General features: G+C 36.9%; 2 protein-coding genes across 2 annotated transcripts; both read right to left on the bottom strand.

Annotated features, from left to right (window-relative positions):
* Nucleotides 1–5,266: 5,266 nt before the first annotated feature.
* On the bottom strand, nt 5,267–9,140 carry LOC118436766 (serine/threonine-protein kinase atg1-like). Its single transcript, XM_035855361.1, has 2 exons — nt 8,930–9,140; nt 5,267–7,734 (listed from the first exon to the last, which is right to left on the bottom strand). Exons 1-2 carry the CDS (start codon nt 9,047–9,049, stop codon nt 6,136–6,138), a joined length of 1,719 nt encoding a protein of 572 aa, XP_035711254.1. The 5' UTR covers nt 9,050–9,140; the 3' UTR covers nt 5,267–6,135.
* Nucleotides 9,141–16,818: 7,678 nt separating this feature from the next.
* On the bottom strand, nt 16,819–22,461 carry LOC110854777. Its single transcript, XM_022103223.2, has 6 exons — nt 22,363–22,461; nt 21,439–21,690; nt 21,232–21,306; nt 19,767–20,206; nt 17,812–19,102; nt 16,819–17,210 (listed from the first exon to the last, which is right to left on the bottom strand). The coding sequence occupies exons 2-5, from the start codon at nt 21,688–21,690 to the stop codon at nt 19,042–19,044; spliced, it is 828 nt and encodes a 275-aa protein (XP_021958915.2). The 5' UTR covers nt 22,363–22,461; the 3' UTR covers nt 16,819–17,210; nt 17,812–19,041.
* Nucleotides 22,462–22,662: the final 201 nt, after the last annotated feature.

The following is a 22,662-nucleotide window of genomic DNA, read 5'->3' as shown; positions in this document are numbered from 1 at the left end:
GTTCTGTAAGTATGTAAATACAAACATTTCGAAATTTTCAAACATATGTAATTTAGAAAAATATATTCATGTGCATATTTATGCAGAATAACTCGTGATAAAACTCGTTTAGTTAAATTAAGGTTAGCTATTACACCCAGGGTTAGGAAAAACCCGGGGTTTTACCTCGAAAACAACTACCCCGGGGTTTTACTGGGTTTTACTGGGTTTTGGGGTTTTACTGGGTTTTACTGGGTTTTACTCAATGTTTGGGGTGAACTGTACAAAATTGCAATGTTACACTAATTTATTAAATTAATGTATTTTTTCAAGATTTACCATAAAACTTTAATGAAAAATGCCAGGAACACCCCAAAACCACTAATATGATCAAACTCCAAGTGAAGCTGTAAATTGGGATTTCTGATCATAAATGCAAACTTGAAAAAAATATAGAAATTCACAGAATTAATCAGAGTGCATAATTCGAGTTAAATAAGTACATGCAAATTGATTCTATTCATTTATCTATTTGAATTTTAGATAACACCTAGTAAAACCCGAGTCAAACCCAGTAAAACCCCAGTAAAACCCCTTTAACATAGTAAAACCCGCTGGGTTTTACTGATTTGCGACCCAGTAAAACCCAGTAAAACCCCAAAACCCCAACCCAGTAAAACCCGGGGTCGGAATACCCTGATTACACCATAAGGTAAATATAATAACGAGAGAAGCAATATTCCTCATACTCTTGTAATACATGTGTGCGTACGTATGTATGCATATTTATTACTCCCGCATGAAAATTTTCCGACATTTTCTTCATAAATTATATGGCGAATCCTGTACAAATTGTGTGCCTAAAATTGGCCGATTTTCAGGAAGAATTGTTTCTGCATAAAACGGGATAAAGAAATATTTGTGAAACATCTTCTCCAGCTAAGAGACAAACTTAAACAGGGGTCTAAAATTGCGTCTTATTTTAGAATCAAATTAGCATCTCCTCTTGTTAATCTACAAAATTTTGATATTGTAGGAGGGTTCGTTTTTGACTATATGCAAACCGTTTTGCTTGGAGTTGTTCGCACTTTCGCTTTTGCATGGACAGAGTCAAAAAACCACTCTGAACCATTTTATATTGGCACAAAAGCGCACGAAATTAATCAACGAATTGCTAAATGTAAAATTCCACATGAGTGTAGACGAAATATGAGAGAAATTAAGGAAATGACGTATTGGAAAGCCAGTGAGTGGAAAACTTGGATGATAATTGCAATTCCATTATTGCGAGGCATTTTGCCAAATTGTTACTTGAAACACTTCGGCAAGTTAATTGTTTCTATTTCAACCCTATCCAGGATAATGTAACATTAGAGAAAATTAACGAAGCTGAGAAATTAGTTAAATAATTTTGTTTATTGACTCCTAGTTTATATGACAAGAGCTACTGTAGTTTTAACATCCACTTACTAACTCACGCTGCTGATTGCGTGCGACGCTGGGGACCCTTGTGGAGCTACTCATTGTTTCAGTTCGAAAACTATAATGGGGTGCTGACAAATAGCTATTGCGGTACCAGAGAAGTAGGGTCACAAATAATTAGTAGAATTATATGTGCACAAAAAGTTTGCTCTCTTGGGGAAGTCAATTTCCAAAATAGCATAGCTAAAGATTTTCATTTTTCAATGATGGAAAATAAGAAATACTCCAGGAAGTCCTGTCCCCTTGATAATTGCACTCTTTTGGGAGCAAAAAAAATATACAATTTTAGTACAACTGAGAGAAAGAAACTAGAGAAATTAGGGTACATGCACAGTGAAGGTTTTAGTTACAAATCATGTATAATATATGGTAAATTTTTAAATTCCAGTAATAGTGATACAATCAAACGGGTGAACTCTATTGTTAAAATTAACGGTAAATTGTATGTGATTTTTAAACTACTTAATTTGTTTGGTGTTCCAAACGCGATTTTGCTCGTGAAAAAGTGTGTTGTAGCCGAGTGTAAAGATTCACCAAAGTCGAATAAAATTATATCAGTTAGCAATAATGTTAGGTTCGAATTGTCAACTGATGTAGAGCGTATGAAATTTGTATGTCAATATGATGAAAATGGGAATTTATATATAGTTACCGAACTTATGAATACAATTGAACTGGAATAAATAAATATGCCAATGTACCTTGTTACGCACAATAAGCACATAATTCAGTCATAATTTGCCAAATAATTTTATGCATATAAGATATGACACGAAAATTATGCATGATTAGGTCGGATTTTTCATGCAGAAAATGTTCGGCATAAATATTATAGGGATTGTGCATAATTATCCTTGGTTTTTTATGCAGAACATGTTCGACATAAATCTCATGCCAGTTATTCATAATTCGGCATATAGTTTCCTGCACAATCAACTGTGCAGGGAAGTTGTGCCGGTTTATGCAGGATTCGCCATACCATTTTCATACGGGCTGTATCTTTCCCAATTCATTGCATTTATCTTACAAGTACAATACGTAACAGACTGATAAATACACCATATTATTATATTTACTGACTAGTAAATTAAACAAGATACAATCGTTAGCACGTGCTCCTAAGCATAAAACAAAATGCTAAACCAAGTCAATAATTAGACCACAATTATTGGATGAAATTAATTTATAAATAAGATAATGCCGAAAACCCCTCCCCAAATTGGATAAATGAATGAATGAATGAATGAATCAATCAATCAATCGATCAGAAAAAAAATCTGTTTGCTGTGTTTCCCGAGGCCGATATCCCAGTTCCGAAATGCTGGACAGATACGCTTATAACCGCGGGAACTAACGTCTAACGATCAGCCATATAAGTCTAGCGGTTTTTACCACATTGTGGAAAGTGGAGAAGGCAGCCTTAGATATGTCGTTTACTCCACACGGCACACCCAGTTTTACTTATGCAGCATGATTTATGTACACACCATAATTTACACACCTAATGATGCACGCACACCTCCACATATAACTTGTCCAGGAATAAATGGTTCCGCGTAAAGTGTACGTACACTGCGCAATTTGTGTAGATTCCCATTTTTCATTTTTATTTTTTGAAACGTAATTACATGGGCTTTCAGGGGATACAAAGCATTTTTGGTTAAAATAGTGAAATTTGGTAGCAATCGCCATGAAAGTGAAAACCTTGCGAATCGAGTTTTTCACAAGTGCAAAATCGTCGCGTTTCGTTATACGAACAATTCGTGGCAGTACTTCAAAACGGAAGCATGTCACGAAACGATAAACAATCTTTATATTTCGATGTATGAGGATCGCAAAAAGTGAAATTAAAAAAACATTTCAGATCCACTCTCGCCATAGCCACCCATCAAATCTTGAAAGACATTAAACAACTCTTCAGCAATAACTCTTCCACGTCAAATCGTGACCCTGCTCGGCTACTGCAAATTTCAAAAAGTTTGTTCCACAACATTAAAGTTCATGAACCGGGGATTACAGAAAAAAATAAACAAAGTCTCATAAAGTACGTTAAAGACCAAAAAATCACAATTCAAAAATGTTACAAAAAATTATATCAACAAATGTCATTAGAAATTGTCATAAGTTATGATGAAACCCACGTCGTCCCTGATCCCTCAAAGACTTCGGAAAGCACATTTTTTCACACAGGCAGCCTTGCCAGTGTAGATTATCAACAAAACTTGCACTTAAAAACTAAATTCCCCGTAAAATTCCAAGTTAATCTAGCGACGGATAACATTGAGAAAGATACCCTTGAAACCGCTGACCCTACAAATCTGCTTATTTGTGAGAAATCTAAAAGTTTTGGGTCTTGTGCAAAAGAAGATACTCTAACCTTCACTCCAAGGCGAAAAAGCTGAAAGAACACCAAAAAATCAGGCAGGGCATTTCGCAATCGGGTTGAAAATTGGTAATTTGAGGGTTTGTGCGGAAAGTCGGATTGGTGGTAAACAATGAAGTAAGAAAAATTCTTCGAAGCAAAAACTAACATGTCTGGTTCCTACCTACAATTTACGAAAATCTTTATAAATATCATTAATCAGGTCGTAATGTACAGGTCATTATGCGCGGAACCATTTATTCCTGGACACACCTTATTTCTCAAAAAAAGTCCCCCTTCAAGAAACTACTGCCCACCCTTTTTAAATCTGGGGCAGACTTGACCCTTTTGAAATCTTCGTCGTATGACTTTTTCTTCTCAGCCGAAATCGAGACTGTGGTACAATTTCTCAAGAAATTAACCAAGTTTGCCTCTCATGTTACTTTTCTGGAGACAAAAACAGGAATTGTACATCGAAACGCTTCCAGAAATCCTGGAAAAGTTCAAAATAAGGGTTACAAACTGAGGAAAAGTTAAGCAGGAGATAAATACGAGCAGATGCGCGTTATTGATCAATTCTTTCGAATTGATCAATGCGGAGTTAACAAAAGGTAATCCGAAAATTGTTGGCGAATGCTAGAACCGAAAATGGCGAATAAATAGAAAATTATGTGCAGCATTTATTTACATATGCGCAAGTTATCATTTATGTATTTTCAATGTTTTCTTATTTTTGTATGGGAAATAAAAAGGGAAATTTCCGTTCGTTTGAAAATTGCAAATTTATTATTGTATTTAAATATTTTTTATTATTCACAAACTTAATGACACATTAATGCGTCCAAAATTTAATTTAACATGTCCCTGATAATGGGACGTCCATTTATGTCGGGCACAAAATACCGACTTTTACCTAATACCCTATCCCCCCGTTGTCACGCTTCACAGCTCATTTTGAAATATGGTGTGTCCCATATTAAGTTGGAAGATGACATATGACGTGTGGAATTCGACCTGGTTAAAAGATTTTTATAAAACCTTCGGGGGAGTGTAGGTGGGAATTATACCAACCAGTTTTTGTCCCGGGAGATTTTTTTTACTCCATTCTTGGCCACCAATCCGACTCTCCGCAACAACCCTCGAATTTGCGATTTTCACTCGCTTTCCAAATGTTTTTGCTGAGTTTTCGCCGTTAACATTCGAATGTTTCCTGCTTTTTCGCCTTGAGGCGAAGGTTAGAGTGTCTTCTTTTGCACAAGGCCCAAATCTTTTCGAATTCTCACAAATAGGGATATTTGGAGGGTTTTCTGTTTTAAGGGTATCTTTCCCAATGTAAACCCTGCCATGATTAACTAGGAATTTTAAAAGAATTAAGTTGTCATGAACAACTTCCGTCGATAATCCACATTGGCTGGTCTGCCTGCCTGAAATGATGTGTTTTCCGAAGTCTCTAAGGGACCGGGGTCGACGTAGGTCTCGTGTTTGTTAACCATAATTTTAATGACATTCATCGACACATTTTTTGGCAAAATCTTTGGACAGTAATTTTTTGGTCTTTATCGTACTTCTGGAAACTTTGTATATTTTTTTCTGTACTCCTCAATTTATGAACTTTCAGGCTGCGCAACAAACTTTTTAAAATTTTCAGCTTCCAAGTGGCGGGGAAAATTTACAGGGAAGAGTTGTTGGTGATGAGTATTTTGATGGGTTTCACATTTTGATGAGTGGCTGTGACGAGAGGTGGGCCAGAATGTTTTCCGAATTTCACCTTTTGTCATCCTTATACTTCGAAATATATAGGGTGATTGTCGTTTTGAGACATCTTTCGGTTTTGAAGTACTGCGACGTCTTTTTCGGGTCACGTCAGGTGACAATTTAAAGCCAGTGAAAATCACTAATTCGGGGGTTGCTGGAAATTCGGAAATTCTGATTGGTGGCCAAGAATGGAGTAAAAAAAATCTCCCGGGACAAAAACTGGTTGGTATGATTCGAACCTACACTATCCCGAAGGCTTTATACAAATCTTTTAACCATGTCGAATTCCACAGGTCATATGTCATCTTCCAACTTAATATGGGACATATGACGCAAATGGGGCTATCACGCAGAAGTTATACCTTCAACAAATACAACTTCATATATATAAAGGGTGTTGATTTATTCCGGTAACCTTTTTACTGCAAAAAGAAAATGCATGTTTTGCAAAAGTACTTGTGCGACCAAAGCCAATCTTTTTTCAGAGATACCTTAGTATGTGGTCTTTCACCATGCACTTCAATTATGCCCTTAACCCATTGTTTTTCACACCATGTTCATTTTTCCAAGGTTGATTTTGGAATGAAGTTCCAAAACTCGGTTTTTGTCCAACCATCAATAAGATTAAGAGCTTCTACGTCCTCTACAGTGTGGTCTTTCCCACAAATTTGAATAGCATTACTGCACTTAATAACCCTCAAAATATGCTTTGTTCCTTCGATCAACCCATTGCAAAAAGTAGCACCATTAATTGTACATGATTGACTAAAGTGTGACACATAAAGGCATAGTGAGCCATATTGTTGGACAAATGCATACAAATTATCAGCCCCTGGTTCAATGTTATACACATGATTTTTCGCCTCCTCGCAAACAGAGACATTATAACAATTGAACGATGTTAAAACATTATTATTCCCACGAATAATGATTCCAAACCTGACGCAGCGTCCGGGGCCTTCGGGGTGACAAATTTCAATATTACTCAATTGATTTTCATCTCCTATAACATCCACAAAGTCACAAATTACGTTACTGACAACATTATTATTACCTTTTATACCTAAAAATTCCAATGTCAAATTATTAATTGTACAATGATTTCCACCAATAACAATCCTCACATTTTGATGACTCAAAGCATTAACCCCATTAAAGGTTAAATTATCCTCTACAAAATGGTAAGACTTGACAATATCCTCCATAATATTAATATTTATGATATCACCTGCCACTAATTGCCCTTGGATGAAGGAAAATTCCTCATGTGATTCAACAGTAACTTGACGAGAGTCGATCAAAAATATATCACCATGTCCTTTAATTCTATCTTGAACGCGTCTCTTGGTAAGATTAATGATAATATTAGTCCAATTTCGGAACCACCAATCTGTTCCCTTAATTAGACTAGTTTCTGCATCATGCACCAGCCTGTGGAACATTGATCTCGTATCTTTCTGCTTAATTTGCTGGAGAATTTCCCACGACACTAAACCAAACGAGTACAAGTCTGCGGGGATACTGTAATCAGAAAAATTAGTTTCTGGAGCTCGATACGTGACACTTCCTACGAAACAGGTTAGTGTTTTGGTGACAGTGTGTTCCCCATGGACGTTTCGGCATAGCCCGAAATCTCCCACTTTAACGGGAAATGCGAATTCTTCTCCAGTTTGTGAGAAGGAAAACATAATATTTTCTGGGCGAAAGTCGCGATGCATGATTTTATTGTTGTGCAGGTATTTTAGCCCTTCATACATATCCATAACTATTTTCTTTCGAATTGGGTGCAATTCTGGGTTGTCAATCTCATTATTTCTGGTCAACCAGTGACGCAACGTCTTACCGCATAACTCCATTTGAATGCAGAGGGTAGGAATTTGTTTCTTTCGTTGTGCTCGAAACGATAGCGAGTGCAGTTGGTCAAGGACGTCGTCATTGTTCTGAAGACATCTAATATTTCGCAGGACGTTGACATCTTCTTCGGTGAAAGGTGTGTCGGTTGCTTTTAATATTTCGACCAAATTGTCGTGTTTCTTTCCTCTCATTAGTTTGTACTCCCGGGAGAGGCGAAGGTTATCTTCTCCGTAGTCTAACTGGTTGCCGATGGCGTCGATAAATATGACTTTCACGGCGGAAAGGTTGGTCTGCCCACTTATCTGAAATATAATGCAAAAAGGTTGAAGGTATATTTAAATAATAGCAACAAGTGGAAGTTACATACTACTCTTGTTTTATTTACCACACGATCTTCAACGTCATCACTTTCATTACTAATAGCATTGCAGTGGTGACGTCGAGGGTCGTATCGTAAATAAACGGACTGTAACTATCCTATCTTACTATCCTTAAATGGTTTCTCCATCGCCATATCTTATCAATACATATGGGGATTATACCCGAGCAACTGGATAGCCACTGTCATACGGTATAAAGTAAGAGGATATGCAATAGATCTGGTGGATGATCTGAGCAGTGGGCTCCTCCATTAGGAGGAGCCAATACTCCAGGGATGCAGGATTTAGTGTACTCTCTTATATATCGCGCCGCAATTATATTACGTAGCCGAATAATTGTATTATTTAACACTAGTTTATTCTTATTTTGAACTTCAAATTATTCAATTCGTGTCGAGAATTTAGGTAACGTAAATACTCTATTTATCGCTGGGGCTAAAATCCGAAACGGAGGGTCCCGGCTACAATTGGAGTCCGGCTATATAGATAATTAGAGACCCGGCTAAATTTTGTTCCGCTTTAATTTGAGACATTACGAAGATTTACCATCGGTAAAGCATTCACTCTAAATATAAATTCAAGTTATCGTCCTTAAAAGAGGTTTAGCCGTTTTTACATTTTTTGTCGTGCTTATACATATGAATTCTCTTTAAAATGAAATTTATATTTTTGTAAATTTTGACCCTATTCTTTAATTAACCAAATTAGAATAATGTAGAATTTTTGTTAGACAGATTATCAACAGGGCCACGGTGGACAATAAAAGCTATATTTGGAGACCGGCTATAATTAGAATAGGGATATAAATAGAGTATTTATGGTAATTGATTACTTAAAGCCAAAATAAAAATGAACAATTTTTAAATAATATAATAATTCGGCTAATATAGTCGAGGAGCGATGAATACGAAGACCTGCATCTCTGGCCACATTTTTCTTCACATTTACATATTTACATAATCCCCCCCCCCCTATCCGGGGAGGATACAGGGCAAACATGTTAAACTTCACTATTCAATAATTGTCCTCACAAATTCCGAGTCACAATGATCCGTAATTCCGCGTCTAAAATTTTGCTTGGCTCAATATGTATAAAAATCAAAAAATTCAATATTACCCCCTTAAAAACGTAACCGAACGACCCACATCCAAGAAAAGATTCCAATGAGAGATAATCAAACCAGGATGTAAGTGATTCAACACAAGAGTCGTGATCCATTGGGTCAGTATCGCCCATTTTCTAGGAAGGAATATTATTTCAAAAATGAGTGAACGTTAAACAAACTTGAACACGAGTAATTGTCGAATAGACGAAATTGTTATAAACTGCGCAGTAAATTTGCATCTTTACATATGATACTTTACGTTAGCAACACGAGCGAGTTCTTCACTTTATACATAGTGTGTTCACATAAATGTCCAGTTTGTCCACGTTTTAGTCGCGAACCTATTTGCCACTAGAAAATAACAACAAAGAACAGCGCCCTATTCTCCAACACGACATATGTCTTCCGTATAAGCCCGTGGAGGAAATTTTGAAAAAAAGGTATGATTTCCAAACAATATTAATACTTTGTTCATTCATTAAAAATTCGAAGAAATAGCTTCAATATTTTGTGATATACATATCACCTCAAATTCTTGCACTAGCAATCCTGGTCCGACTATGTATTATTTGCAATGTGACTTCATCTTCACGTCTCGGCATGCTATTTATTATTCATGTGCTGTCTACAGAATTCCTTCTTGCTTGGGGTCGTTCATAAATTTTGTAAGGCCAGCGGGGATAGATCTAATGATCCATGTGACTACCTGACACATGTTATAACGGGAAGAGGGGTCTAGAAAATCGCGATTTCTGCGTCACATTCTTTATGAACGTCCCCTTATTTCGTGGGTCTATATCCGATGAATATTAGTGCGATAATTATACGACACATATCCTGGCGTGTTCACAAATGCATGTATTAAACAAGCAAATGCGAGAATTTTTGCAAGTATGTAAGGGTGTGTAAATGCAGGGTAAAAAATAAAAATCAGTCATGTATGTATCACGTGTATATATATGTTTACACGATGTGTAGTACACATATCCATGGGCTATACTTTAATTACTATACATAAGAAGTGCAAGAAGTCCAAGATTTTTAATGACGTACAAGTTTAATCGATTCAATTTTTTTTGTATTCACGAACAACATTTCGGAAGTATTGAAAACATTGTTAGATGTGAAATCGATAGCATCCATAAATTGTACACAAGTTTCATATTAAATATATATTAATTACATAAAATGTAAAGGGTGTTAATAAAGTCCGATCCCATGCATTTTTTGGAGCGTGGTTGTTACAAATTCAGCTGGAACTTTTGAACCAGTGAAGTTATTTATTTCAAATTTTTACCATGGGAGGAACAACTAAACGTGTAAGTCATGAGCATCTTAGAGTTGAGATACAAACATTGCATCAGCAGGGGCTTAAACCTACAGAAATTGTGCAAAAATTGGGCTGCAGCCGCAGAACTGTTTGGAAATGGAAGAATAAAAATTTTGTCCACGACAAAAAGCGACCAGGGCGACCCAGAAAGGTGTCACCTACCACAAAAAGAATGATTAAAAACAGACTTTGCAAGAAAACCGGTAGTTCATTACGTAATTGAGCAAGGGAGTTAAATGACTCAAAACGCTATAAAGAGAAGAAGAAGCAAATTAACTGTGTGACCGTGCAAAAATTTGTGAAAACTACGAAGTGGGGTCACACAGCTTACAAACTAACCAAAAAAACCTCTCATGTCACAAAAATATATCGATGACCGTCTGAAATTTGAAGAACTCCTTCAGAAAAGTGCCCATTTGAGTGAAAAAAGACTTGGTGAAGAATTGCGCAGTCACATCCTTTGGACTGACGAATCTATTATTGAACTATATCCAAAATTGAACCAACAAAATGTTCGTTACAGGACAGAAAACAAATCGGATGTACCATCAAGAGCGATCCCAAAATTCGGGCTTAAAGTTATGGTAGCGGGTGGATTTTGTGCACGTTGCGTGACCCCTCTACATATCATACCAAAAGGCCAATCAGTTAATGCAAAGCATTATATGGAAAAAATATTACCTATCTATTTCGATAGCATGGGGAACAAGGAAATATTTCCGAATGAAAGAAAAATAGTTTTCATGCAGGATGGTGCTATAGCCCATACAGCAAAAGCGAGTTTGAGTCTCATCAAGACGCAAGTTTCAACGGTCTGGAGCAAGGGGGTGTGGGCCGCTAACGGCCCAGATTTGAATCCCCTGAAGAACCAGTGGTCCATACTTAAGGAAAATGTATACAAAGAGCCACAACCCCGGACGAGGGAAGAGCTAGTAAAAAAAAGTTCAAGATGTATGGAATTCGATTTCCAGAGGCACATTGGAAAAATTAGCACAGAGCCTTAAACAAAGAGTTGAGGGCATGGTTAAAGTAAATGGTAACAAGACCAAATACTAAGGTAAATATGTCGAACATTTTTTGTAAGTATCACGGGTAGTTTTTTTTATACTAGCCTTCACTTTTTTACAGGAAAAATGGGATCGGACTTTATTAACACCCTGTAGGTGTATGTATATATTTTTACAACCTTATTACAAAAATTACAAGACTAATTATCCAAATTAAGCTACAGAGTTATATCAAAAACCAAAAATTAGGAATCACATGAAACTTATCTTTCCGTTGAATGGCCCGTCTCAAGGAAAATATTGGCTGTAAAGTTTACGCGCCTGCCCTGTTTTTCGTCTCGTGGAAGAAAGAGCCGGAGAAAATTAACTCGAAAATTGAACTTTGCCGTCAATATTTTTCTAGAAAGGGGCCATTCAACGGAATGGTAAGCGTCACGTGGTTCCTAATTTTTGGCTTTATTTTTCCGATATAACTCGCTACAGAAACGCAGTTTAGCTTGACAAAATGCTATACTGTTAAAGTATTTCAAACCATAATTGGTTCCATGGACTAACGATTTCCTAAGTCAGCTTTTTTAATTGTAAATGGATTGTTAAATTTTATCATTTGCAAATTAAACGGCTAAATCGTTGGACAAAATCTCCCATACTTTGCAGGACCATGCTACATATGTAAATGATCTTGAGCAGCATTGTTGTTGGGAAGGATTTTAAACCATTATTGCTCGGCTTATAACAAATAATATACCTACACACTTTTCTATGAAAGATTAAACCTTATTACGAAGATTATTAATTCCAAGAAAATTTGTTTTAAATTTTATGATATCATTGTGAAACAAACTACTTATACGTCAAATATAAGTTCTACTCGGAAATATGAATACCTTGAACACGACGAGCGATCGGTAACACTCCCAAGAAAAAAAAATCTGCCAGAAAATACTACACATATACAAGCATATTTTTTCCCAGGAATACTCTCTTGTACCAGGAATAAGTGACATCTAGAGGAAAATCCAAATAATTAACTGTTCTGAAAATGTAAGGGGCCGGCCATACATAAATTACGTAACGCAAGAGGGGGATGGGGATCTAAGGTTCCAATGATATGGTGTACATGTTACCCATGTTAACGGGGGGGCCTAAAAAACCTAGATTCTTGCGTTACGTAATTTACGGACGGCCCCTAAGCTGCTGGATGATACTATTCTTTTAGCTTGAATTTGTAGCAGTTCCAGTTTAAGTGCTAGGAAATACAGAACACAGTTTTGCTATGCTCATTTAGGTTTTTCTCCAATTACCAATGAGGTTAACAACAGCTAAGTTCTCTGTTTTATGGTATTTTCCATTAATCTGAATGACATTATTGCACCTAATGTCTTTCAAAGCATGACTGTTTCCATCTACGAAAGAATTCCGTAAGTTCGCGTTCTTAATTGCACATGATTCGCTAAATTTTGACAAGTAAATACATATTGGGCCGTATCGTTGGACAAAAGCTTTCATGTCACAAATCTCTGGGTCAATGTTTTGCATATGTTTTTCCATCAGTTTAGCATGGATATTGCCACAATGGACATTTTGTAAAATATGATTTCCTCCGTTTATATAAACGCCGTAACTATCACCGTAAAATATTTGGTCATTATCTGGGTGTAAATACTTTACATTGGTCAATTGATTTCCATTTCCCATAATATTCACATTGTCACAAATTACGTTACTGACAACATTATTATTACCTTTTATACCTAAAAATTCCAACGTCAAATTATTAATTGTACAATGATTTCCACCAATAACAATCCTCACATTTTGATGACTCAAAGCATTAACCCCATTAAAGGTTAAATTATCCTCTACAAAATGGTAAGACTTGACAATATCCTCCATAATATTAATATTTATGATATCACCTGCCACTAATTGCCCTTTGATGAAGGAAAATTCCTCATGTGATTCAACAGTAACTTCAGATTGACGAGAGTCGATCAAAAATATATCACCATGTCCCTGAATTCTATCTTGCACTCGTCTTTTGGTAAGGTTTATAATATTATAGGCCCAATTTCGAAACCACCAATCTGAACTCTGAATTAGGTCGGTTTCTGCATCATGCACCAGCCTGTGGAACATGGACCTCATATCTTTCTGCCTAATTTGTTGCAGAACTTCCCACGATACTAAACCAAACGAGTATAAATCTGCGGGAATGCTGTAATCCGTATAACTAGTTTCCGGAGCACTGTATGTGACACTTCCCACCAAGGCGGTTAATGTGTTAGTGATAGTGTCTTCACTATGGACCTTTCTGCATAGCCCGAAATCTCCCACTTTAACAGGAAATGCGAACTCCTGTCCTATTGATGAGAATGAAAACATAATATTTTCTGGGCGAAAGTCCCGATGCATGATTTTATTGTTGTGAATGTATTTTAGCCCATCGCACATGTCGATAACAATACGCTTTCGAATTAGGTGCAGTTCTGGGCTGTCAACGTCATTATTAATATTTAACCAGTGACGCAACGTCTTACCGCATAACTCCATTTGGATGCAGAGGGTAGGAATTTGTTTTTTTCGTTGTGCTCGAAAAGATAAGGTATGTAGTTGTTCCAAAACGTCTTCATTGTCCTGGAGGCATTGAATATTTTGCAGGATATTAACATCTTGTTTAGTGAATGATTTGTCCGTTGCCTTTAATATTTCGACCAAATTGTTGTTTCTTTCCAGCCATGAGTTCATATTCGCGGTAGAGTCGACTTTTATTGGCTTCGTCGTCAGGCTGATTTCCGCGTGTGTCGATAAATATGACCTTCACGGCGGAAAGGTTGACTCGTCCACTGACCTAAAACGAAATGCTTTATGTGAATGGATAACAGCTAAATTATTTAATTGTCGTTGATGCGGCGAGGCATAATAATAATAGTGATTTGTATACGGAAAAACAGTATATGATTGGGACAATGCAATCGGGGCAAAATAAATTCCTAGATAATCTATAACTATTCTAGTTTACTGTAAAAATTACCAGAACGTTCAATTGTTAGTCAGAGTTTTATAATATGCATGAAAAGTTATGAAAAGTTATGAATGTGATGGTACAATTGCCCCATAATGTCCAGTTTAAGTCCAATAAGGCCAAGTTTTAAGTCCAAGTCAAGTCTACGCATATGTTCACTACGGCAGGAGATCACCAGAAAATCAGTTATCACGAGAAGATATTTCTGACGTTGATAAGCGCCCGCCGTAACAGTCGTGGTAAAGTCTCAATTAATATTAATACACTTAGGATACAAATAATTTTCTAGCTCAATATGTTGAAAAACGTAGCCTTACCGCCTTGAAAACATAGCCAAAGGTCCCAGATCCGAGAAAAGATTCCAAAGTGAGATAATCAAACCAGGATGTAAACGATTGCGCAGAAACTTCGTGATCCATTGGGGACAAATTGTTTTTGTTGAATTTTAGTGCGAGTAAGTAGCGAATGAGTGGAATTATTATGAGTGGAGTGGAGTTATTACTATAAGTCTAACAAGGTAGGCACCAAGTGTGTAGTTTGATAGTAACTTCAGATAAGCGAAACAACCTGGCAGGGCAGTAGTGAAGGCCGTGATCCAATGTCACACTTATGTATTTATATAATCGTCCAGTATTTCAGCATATGTTGAAACAATTATTGGAAATGATTAATTGTGCTCCCATCATGCAAATAATATTTCCCTGTGATACATTTCTCCATGGTTTATTGTATCACTAAACTTTGCGCAGTGAGGCACTGTCAGTCTCAGTGACAAATAGATATCGTTGTACTTATTCATAAATAACCTAAGTGCAGTCGATGCTTAATTCAGAAAAGACCTAAGCGTACAGAAAAAAAGTTAAAAAAAAGACCATTGTATGTGCAAGTACCCCGGGTGGAAATCGTATGTCGAATTTGACATAATTCGACACAACTACCCGGACCAATGGTTTATGCAGAAATCGTATGAACGATTCTGCATAAAACTTCTGACAAGTATATTCTGCAGAAAGGTTTTGCACAATTATGCATAATTTTTTCTGCATAAAATCTAGCCAATTCTCTGCATAAAAGCCAGCCAAATTTATGCATAAAATCCCTTTAATTTTTCACCTGGGATGTATTTACTTATGGATAAATCGCGCGATATATGAAGACTCGTTTTGGCGAGATATAGGCATAAGTAAATATATACTTGCAAATAGGTCTTTTTTTTACGTTTTTTCTGTACACTTAGGTCTTTTCTGAATTAAGCATCGACTGCACTTAGGTCATTTCTCAATTAAGCATCGACTGCACCTAGGTCTTTTATGAATTAGTACGACGATATCACGAAATGATGGTTTGTCTTATTAAATGATATCATTGTGTACGAGCCTGTTTAATCGTTATGCAGTTGGAATTGATTTTATTAAACAAGCGAAACAAATTATGTTTGGTTAACCGTACATTACATATATATTTTAAGTACCATACAGTAGACTAGATAAACGGACAAACTAATTGTTTTTGTATTGACACCGTGTGAGTAATGACTATGTATGTACAGGGTAAATAGTTTAAATGTCACGCTACGACGGAAAATATTTCAATTGGAAAAGTCCCTAAATCTCCTTTAGTTACAAGATTTACGATTGAGATTTTTATCAAGTATCAACAAAAGTGGTGGAACTTTGATGCCAAAATTCTTAAAATGTTTAATTTCTGAGACAGAATTTACATAACTAATGGGAATTTACGAATGTTTCCCACTGAAAAATTTTCCATTCTAGCGTGACAATTAAACCACCCTGTACTCGGCTGCCACTGCCTGCCTAACCACGCCACTAGGTATCGGTCTCAAATTGTCGTACGAGAGGCAAGGCGACTTGCATTAACGTAGTTCCTCAGAATTTTTAAATTTCTGTAAAATTTCAACGGTACGCAAAAAAACAATGCATTTCTACATATATACTTGCACTCTTAGAAATCTAGTATTAAAATAATACCGAGCGGTATTCATATATGACTCTACCAAAGTGGTATTGATAAGTAATACGGTGTAGTAATAACTCGGTATTAACGTTCTACCAGATCGGTATGAAATTTTTACGGACCGGTATAATTCTAATACGAAGTGGTAGCAATTTTAATACCTAGAAATCAACACCCCTAATCACTATACCAGATTTCTAACAGTGCGAAACTCTTCATTTTTAACTTACATACAATGAATAAAAATGATGATCTCCAAATGTAGGGTCACAGAGTTTGACCAAACTCAAACAAAGCGGTCGCAAAGTTAATTAGTATGAAATTTGCAAATGGCACTTTCTGCCAATATGCGCAGGTTTAGAGGAAGTATGTATTTAGATCTTAAGAGTAAAGTCACATTGCATTTTTTAAGCTTGTTTGACAATGCGGTTCGAATCTTGTACTATAATTTACATAATTGTCACTAAGCACCGTGTTTGACTATGATTCAATGACATTTCAACATCCCCCTCCCCTCAAAATTATTCATAGAGGAGAAAAATCTACGTATTTATGTACACTATGTTTTGCAATTTTCAAACAAACGGAAATTACCAAACTTTATTTACCGTATACATAAAAATGAGAAAACATGTGAAAATGATGTTCTTGATTTTTTGTTCATTTAGCATTTTCTCTCTTCACACTCGCCAGCAATTTTCGGATTACTTTCAGTAATTCCATCGGCTCGTATGGAAGATCAGAATTATTATCATTTCGAGTGATTTTGTCCGACTCGGGAGGAAGAAGAGCTTCAATCCTTGCCTGCAACAGGGTCACAAAGGGAACCCAAAATTTTGGCAGGGCTCCGACTTCTTCTTGCACATCTTCTCCATCATCAGAGTCCGACTCGTCTTCGTGAAAATTTGCATAGCGTGAGAGGGCCTTCACCAAATCGCCGTATTTCTTGGCATCCCCTACAATTAGACAAAAACACTAATTTCTCTTGCTGTTTTTTTAAATTAGCCCGATCGAAATCCGTACCACTGAGGGAACGTTCATAGATTACGTCATCAAGACATTTCCGGGCTTTTAAACAACCACTCAATCCTTCAATGTCCTAAATACTCATGTTAAGGTTAACACGAGCAAGATAAGCGACCAAAAACCACCCACCCACCTTTCTGACGATGTATTATAAGGACGTCCCCTTGTACAAATACCGAGGTTAAGGGGCCGTTCATAAATTATGTCACGCCAAAATCGCGATTTTCTCGTTTCCCGCCCTCTTTAAAATGTCGCATATTTAGAAATGATACCACTTGAGCCGTTGACGCCATAGGGAACGTCCACATATTTGGTCACCAAAAAAGTGGGTGAGCGGTTTTGGATCGTCTATCTTACTCGTGTCAGGTTTAACCTGTGTATGATGGTTATGAAAGTGTGGTTTAGAAACCCGATATTTTCTGATTAAGTACATAATATATGAATGTCCCCTCTCTCATTACGTAATTTATGCACATCCCCACGTGACTTTTTATGCAATGAAAAGTACAAACATGCAGAACGCATCCTTACCTAAAATCCCCTTGATGTCTGCCCCCACTCGCTCCACAACTTCGAAATACCTGACAAAAAAGGCACACTCGTCGAGATCCTCGTACTCCTCCGCATCTTCTTCCCAGTTTTCCAATAAATTTGTGCAGCTGTAGAGATCCGTCACGAGTCGGACCCAAACCACACCCACCTTGTTTGGATGCATGTTACTCGAACAGAAAACTTGCTTGATGAAAATACCCGATAATGATTTATTAAATTTAAACAGATTGTACCCCAGAACCTCCGCAATTATAAAGATATTCCCCAACACACTCATTTCCTCATAGATGTCGGAAAATGTCTCCCCGTCTTGTAACACTTTGAACTTTTCAACCATTCCGGTAAACGTGGCAACGTTTAATTCTTGTCGATCTTGGTCTCGCGAACAGTCAACATCTAGAATATAAAAGGAAAAGTTGTGAACTTTCTGCAGGAATTCGGTCCCATTTTCGATTCCTGCCATGTTGAAGTAGTCTTGCCAAGCGGGCTTCAAAATTGTCCAGGAAACCCCGGATTTCACCAGAACGGGGAACAGTGCCGTAAAATCGGACTTTTCTTTACAAACTTTGAGCAGTTTTTCCAAAAGGAGAGTGTCTTCGAGTTGGAGAAATTTGTGCAGGAGATTTTCGAAGTGGTCCATCTTACGAAATAAATCTACTTCATATTCCTCCACTACTAGGATTTCCTGGGATACGAGAGCGTTAGCAGCGTGCAAAAGTTGGGCGTCATTTTTTCCCACATTTTTTGTACTTGGTGAGAAACAGGTAACTCCTAAATCTCCAAAATGCTTTGGACTTGGACCAGCCCGGATGCTCGAAAATGTCCTCACCCACGAAGGAAAGGAACGTGTCCCCCTGATAACCCAAAGGTTTGTGAAGGTTATCTCGTGTCAGGTCGAATTCAAGCCCAGCATTGCTCTCTATTACGTGGTTTTGTTCATTTTGCAAAAAATTGGCAAACCCTTCCTCCACTGGGGGATCCACGCTTGCGAATAATCTTAATTTAATCAATTTGCTCGAATCATCGCTCCTTGAATTTCTGGGGGACGATTTGTTCCTCCCGTGAAACAAGGTAACCCCATTGTCCCGAAGGGTGGGGCCGAGAAATCTGGACATGATGTCAAGGTCGACCGCCTTATTGGTGTGGGGCACTGGTAAAACTTTGGCCGATTTGTCGCTGCCCTTCCATTCTTGAATTATTTGGGAAAAACTAGGAACTATATTTTTGACCGTGGGGGCCGTTGGGATTTGAGAGTAAGAGTCGTCCAATTCTGTGAGGAATAATAAGTAGATGGTTTAAACCGGAAGTACGCATACATGATAAATTTAGATTTGTTAAGATTTTCACAGTTTGTGGAGATGATTTTTTGAAGTTCAATGATGGAAACAAATTATTAGAGCCCTAGCCGACCCGGAGGGACTGAAAACGGGAAAATGCCAGATTTCTAAATGATGGGAAAATATCGAAGTGCGACTACCTTAATTCTTTTATTTACAACCCGAATCAAGCGTTTTAACAAAGACTACTAAAACATCCCATGTTTAAAGTAATTTTATATTTAAACTAATTGAGCGGAACCGCTCGATTCGTGTTGTTGACAAAAAATTACAAATATTTTGGTGGCGATATTTACCATCATTCGGAAACTCGCCACCCTTTTGGCGAGTTTCCCCCCCCCCCCTCCCTCGGGCAAGGCGTTGGGTACTTATAAACCTGAATATTTGTACTCTGGCACATATAATAATAAGCTACAGAAACTGCAAATTTTAAGTTTTTTGCGTTCCCCTAAAGAGATATCAATTTGTCTGATTTCGTATTCGCAGAAAATTGAGCCACCGTACTACATGCGAAATTGGAAATTGAAAACATCACGAAAAAATTTGTCGGCGTTAACCTCTGCCTTGAAGCTCCCGTGTTAATTATGTTATTCTTACCCATTTCCAAATTGTAGATTAAACAGGATCTCGCACCCCGACAAGATTTCGTCATGATTCTGGTCAAGGTGCGGATAGTAGGCGAGGTATGTCGGCGTCCATCCGGCTTGTGTCGTCATGTCGGCCGACATGTCGAATTCTTCCTCCCTTCCCTCATGCCGGAAGCGGAGGTTGCCTCCGGTGTAGTGAGATGGGAGTTGGACGATGAGATGACCAAAGGGGACTCGCTTTTTGGGCGGTAAAGATTCGTCACCAACTTCGTGAGGGCGTGTAACAAGCAAATCGTGCAGGTTGGTGGGAAATTTGGTGCCGGCTTTCTGGAAAATGGCTTTTTGTAAAGAAATCGATATCCTGCCTCGGCGGTTCGCAAAACCAAATTCCCGAGGGATCGGGGATACCAGCGATGCCTCGAATCTAGACCATTCCTTAGTGTTCATTATCTGCGAAAAAATAGGCACAATAAATAAAACATAATTACCATGTTCATGTAGATCTTTACATGTCTCGCAAATTTAGCGTCGTAACGTATATATGTATTAATCTGCGAGACTCTTATTGGGCAAAAAATATGATTTTTCTCGCAAATTTAGCCATAGCGTAAATAATTACGGAATTGTTTTTTATTCGCCACCTCATCTGCAGCGAGGGATATTACAGAAACCCAGGAACAAAATCTATATTATAAGCTGGAAATGTTTGTCTGCAACGGAAGTTAAAGTAATTTTCCGTGACGGAAGTAAAAGGGGATAAAGTTTCACTTCCCTCACAACAGGCATTTCCAGCGAATTATATAGAGGTAATAAAGAAACAATTCGGTGGAATTATGAACAATCCGACTTAATTTTCGCGAAAATCAAATAAAGTCTCGCCCGGCGGGAGACGGGCTGATATGCTAGTATATTAAATTCGGAATTTGCTCACAACAAATTTTCTAAAAATTAGCTACACGAGCTGAATCTTATTTGCCAAATAAGACGTTGTCGCAAATACACTAAATACTTAAATTACATTCACCTTGTGTTAAAGCTCTACTTCATTTTCATAGAGTGTTTTGTCTCACTTAACCCGTGCTCAATGTATTTAAATGTAATTACTAAAATGGCATCAACTTCATGAGTATTGAGATAAATGGGACTTTTGATATTTTAATGTAAAGCTAATTTTTGGTACTACAAAAGCTTGGTGTTTTGAAAAATTAGAAAATTCATTTGCTATTTTTGCACACTAAATTTCTTCAAAGATGAATTTTCTAATTTTTCAAAACACCAAGGTTTTGTAGTACCAAAAATTAGCTTTACATTAAAATATCAAAAGTCCCATTTATCTCAATACTCATGAAGTTGATGCCATTTTAGAAATTAAATTTAATAACATTAAACACGGGTTGAGTGAGATTGCGCGCGAACGCGTCATCCACAACAGTCTTAAGCATTATACATTATTGAAAATATAATTAATTAATTACCTCAAATTGCGCGGCTGCTAATTCCTCCACCATCACTTCATCCTCTTGTAGCGGAAATTTGATCAGTTTTCCAGTCTGTATATGAATAAATCATTAAAACTAAAATTTTGCCATCTCAAATATCTATGTGTATATCAACATAGGTAAATAAGTTAGGACTTTAAGAGTGAAATGAAATGAAACATGAATTAAATTAATCACAATTACCTCGATAACTCTGAGTCCAGTCGCCGGTTCATGACATGGTTCAGTTTGCATGACAAATTCCCCGGATCTCCCGGCACCCGACACTTGGTCGAGATAGTGCGATAATTTTATTTGAATTGGGTCAACCAATTCCACTTTTATAATTTTAGAAGGTGGTTGATCAATTTCGCAGGACGCCGACGAGGCTGCAGACGACGACGACTCCGACAACCAAACCCGCCTTCTAATTCTACTGACATTATTATATTCCATCTAAATAATAAAATAATACGTGAATAAGAGTATTTATTTAAAGAGGAATTTTCTGATGACATGGTTAAAGGAAGAAATTGAATTTATTTCCCAAACTTTCGACACTATTTATTTAATTCATTGTAAGTATGTATGAATGCTAATTATTTACTTCTGTAACAAATTAACTTGATCGCAATGCAATTGTAATTTGCAATTAACTATTTGGCTTCCATTGAGTCTGAGCTCAGCAATGAATTACTGTTTGCTGAAAATTTGAATGCCAATAATAATTAAAATCTGGATTTGTTTTTAACAATCGAGAAATTCAATTTGTTTTTTGATTATTTAATTTGCAGATGCCAATTGCTTATGTTTTGTTAATGTGTTAATCAACGCCCTAATCTGTAATTACAGTTGTTTAATGCATAAATTTACCTTCATGATCAATGATTAGGTAAAGAAACGGAATTAGTTTGTAATTATGTAATTAATTACTGATTACGCAAATAATTTGAAATGTCATTAATTACCTAACTGATTGAGTATTTGATTATAGATTATTTGTTCTCGTCGACTCATAATAAGTAATTAGTAATTAATTACATGCTCAAGTACTGACGCAACACTTATGCTAATACAACAGTTAGGAAGATAGTTCATGGTACCAAACGTAAACAAATAAATAATTACCTTAAATTTCTGGTATAAAGTGTATGGAAATTGCCCAGCTGGAGAAGAAAACAGTGTAAAAAATAAACCAACCAAGTAAACATCAGCTGCGAAAACATACGGCCGGCTCATACTCGAATTTTAGCTTCCCGTCTGCATGCTCCTCGTGTTCAGGGTACACAATAAATATGTTTTTTTTAATCTAGTGGTTATATGACATCAGATGAAAGATTCATTCATAAATATGTACATATGTATATCCGTCAAGCTAGACAACAGACCCCTTGCATATTGGATTATTCCCATTTCCTTTGTATTTAT

This window comes from Folsomia candida, unplaced genomic scaffold (genome assembly GCF_002217175.1).
Source record: "Folsomia candida strain VU population unplaced genomic scaffold, ASM221717v1 Fcan01_Sc010, whole genome shotgun sequence".
NCBI lineage: Eukaryota > Metazoa > Arthropoda > Collembola > Entomobryomorpha > Isotomidae > Folsomia > Folsomia candida.
Note: the sequence above shows the minus strand (reverse complement) of the source record. Positions and strands in the feature narration are given on the sequence as shown.

Coding starts and splice junctions, on each gene's coding strand:
- LOC118436766 (XM_035855361.1), bottom strand. CDS start 9,049: ATGGGCGATACTGACCCAATGGATCACGACTCTTGTGTTGAATCACTT. Junction 7,735..8,929: donor TCGGTTACGTTTTTAAGGGG/GTAATATTGAAT, acceptor ATTATATTTCAG/ATAAGTGGGCAGACCAACCT.
- LOC110854777 (XM_022103223.2), bottom strand. CDS start 21,690: ATGGAATATAATAATGTCAGTAGAATTAGAAGGCGGGTTTGGTTGTCG. Junction 20,207..21,231: donor TAGCAGCCGCGCAATTTGAG/GTAATTAATTAA, acceptor ATTTTTTCGCAG/ATAATGAACACTAAGGAATG. Junction 19,103..19,766: donor AATCTACAATTTGGAAATGG/GTAAGAATAACA, acceptor TATTCCTCACAG/AATTGGACGACTCTTACTCT.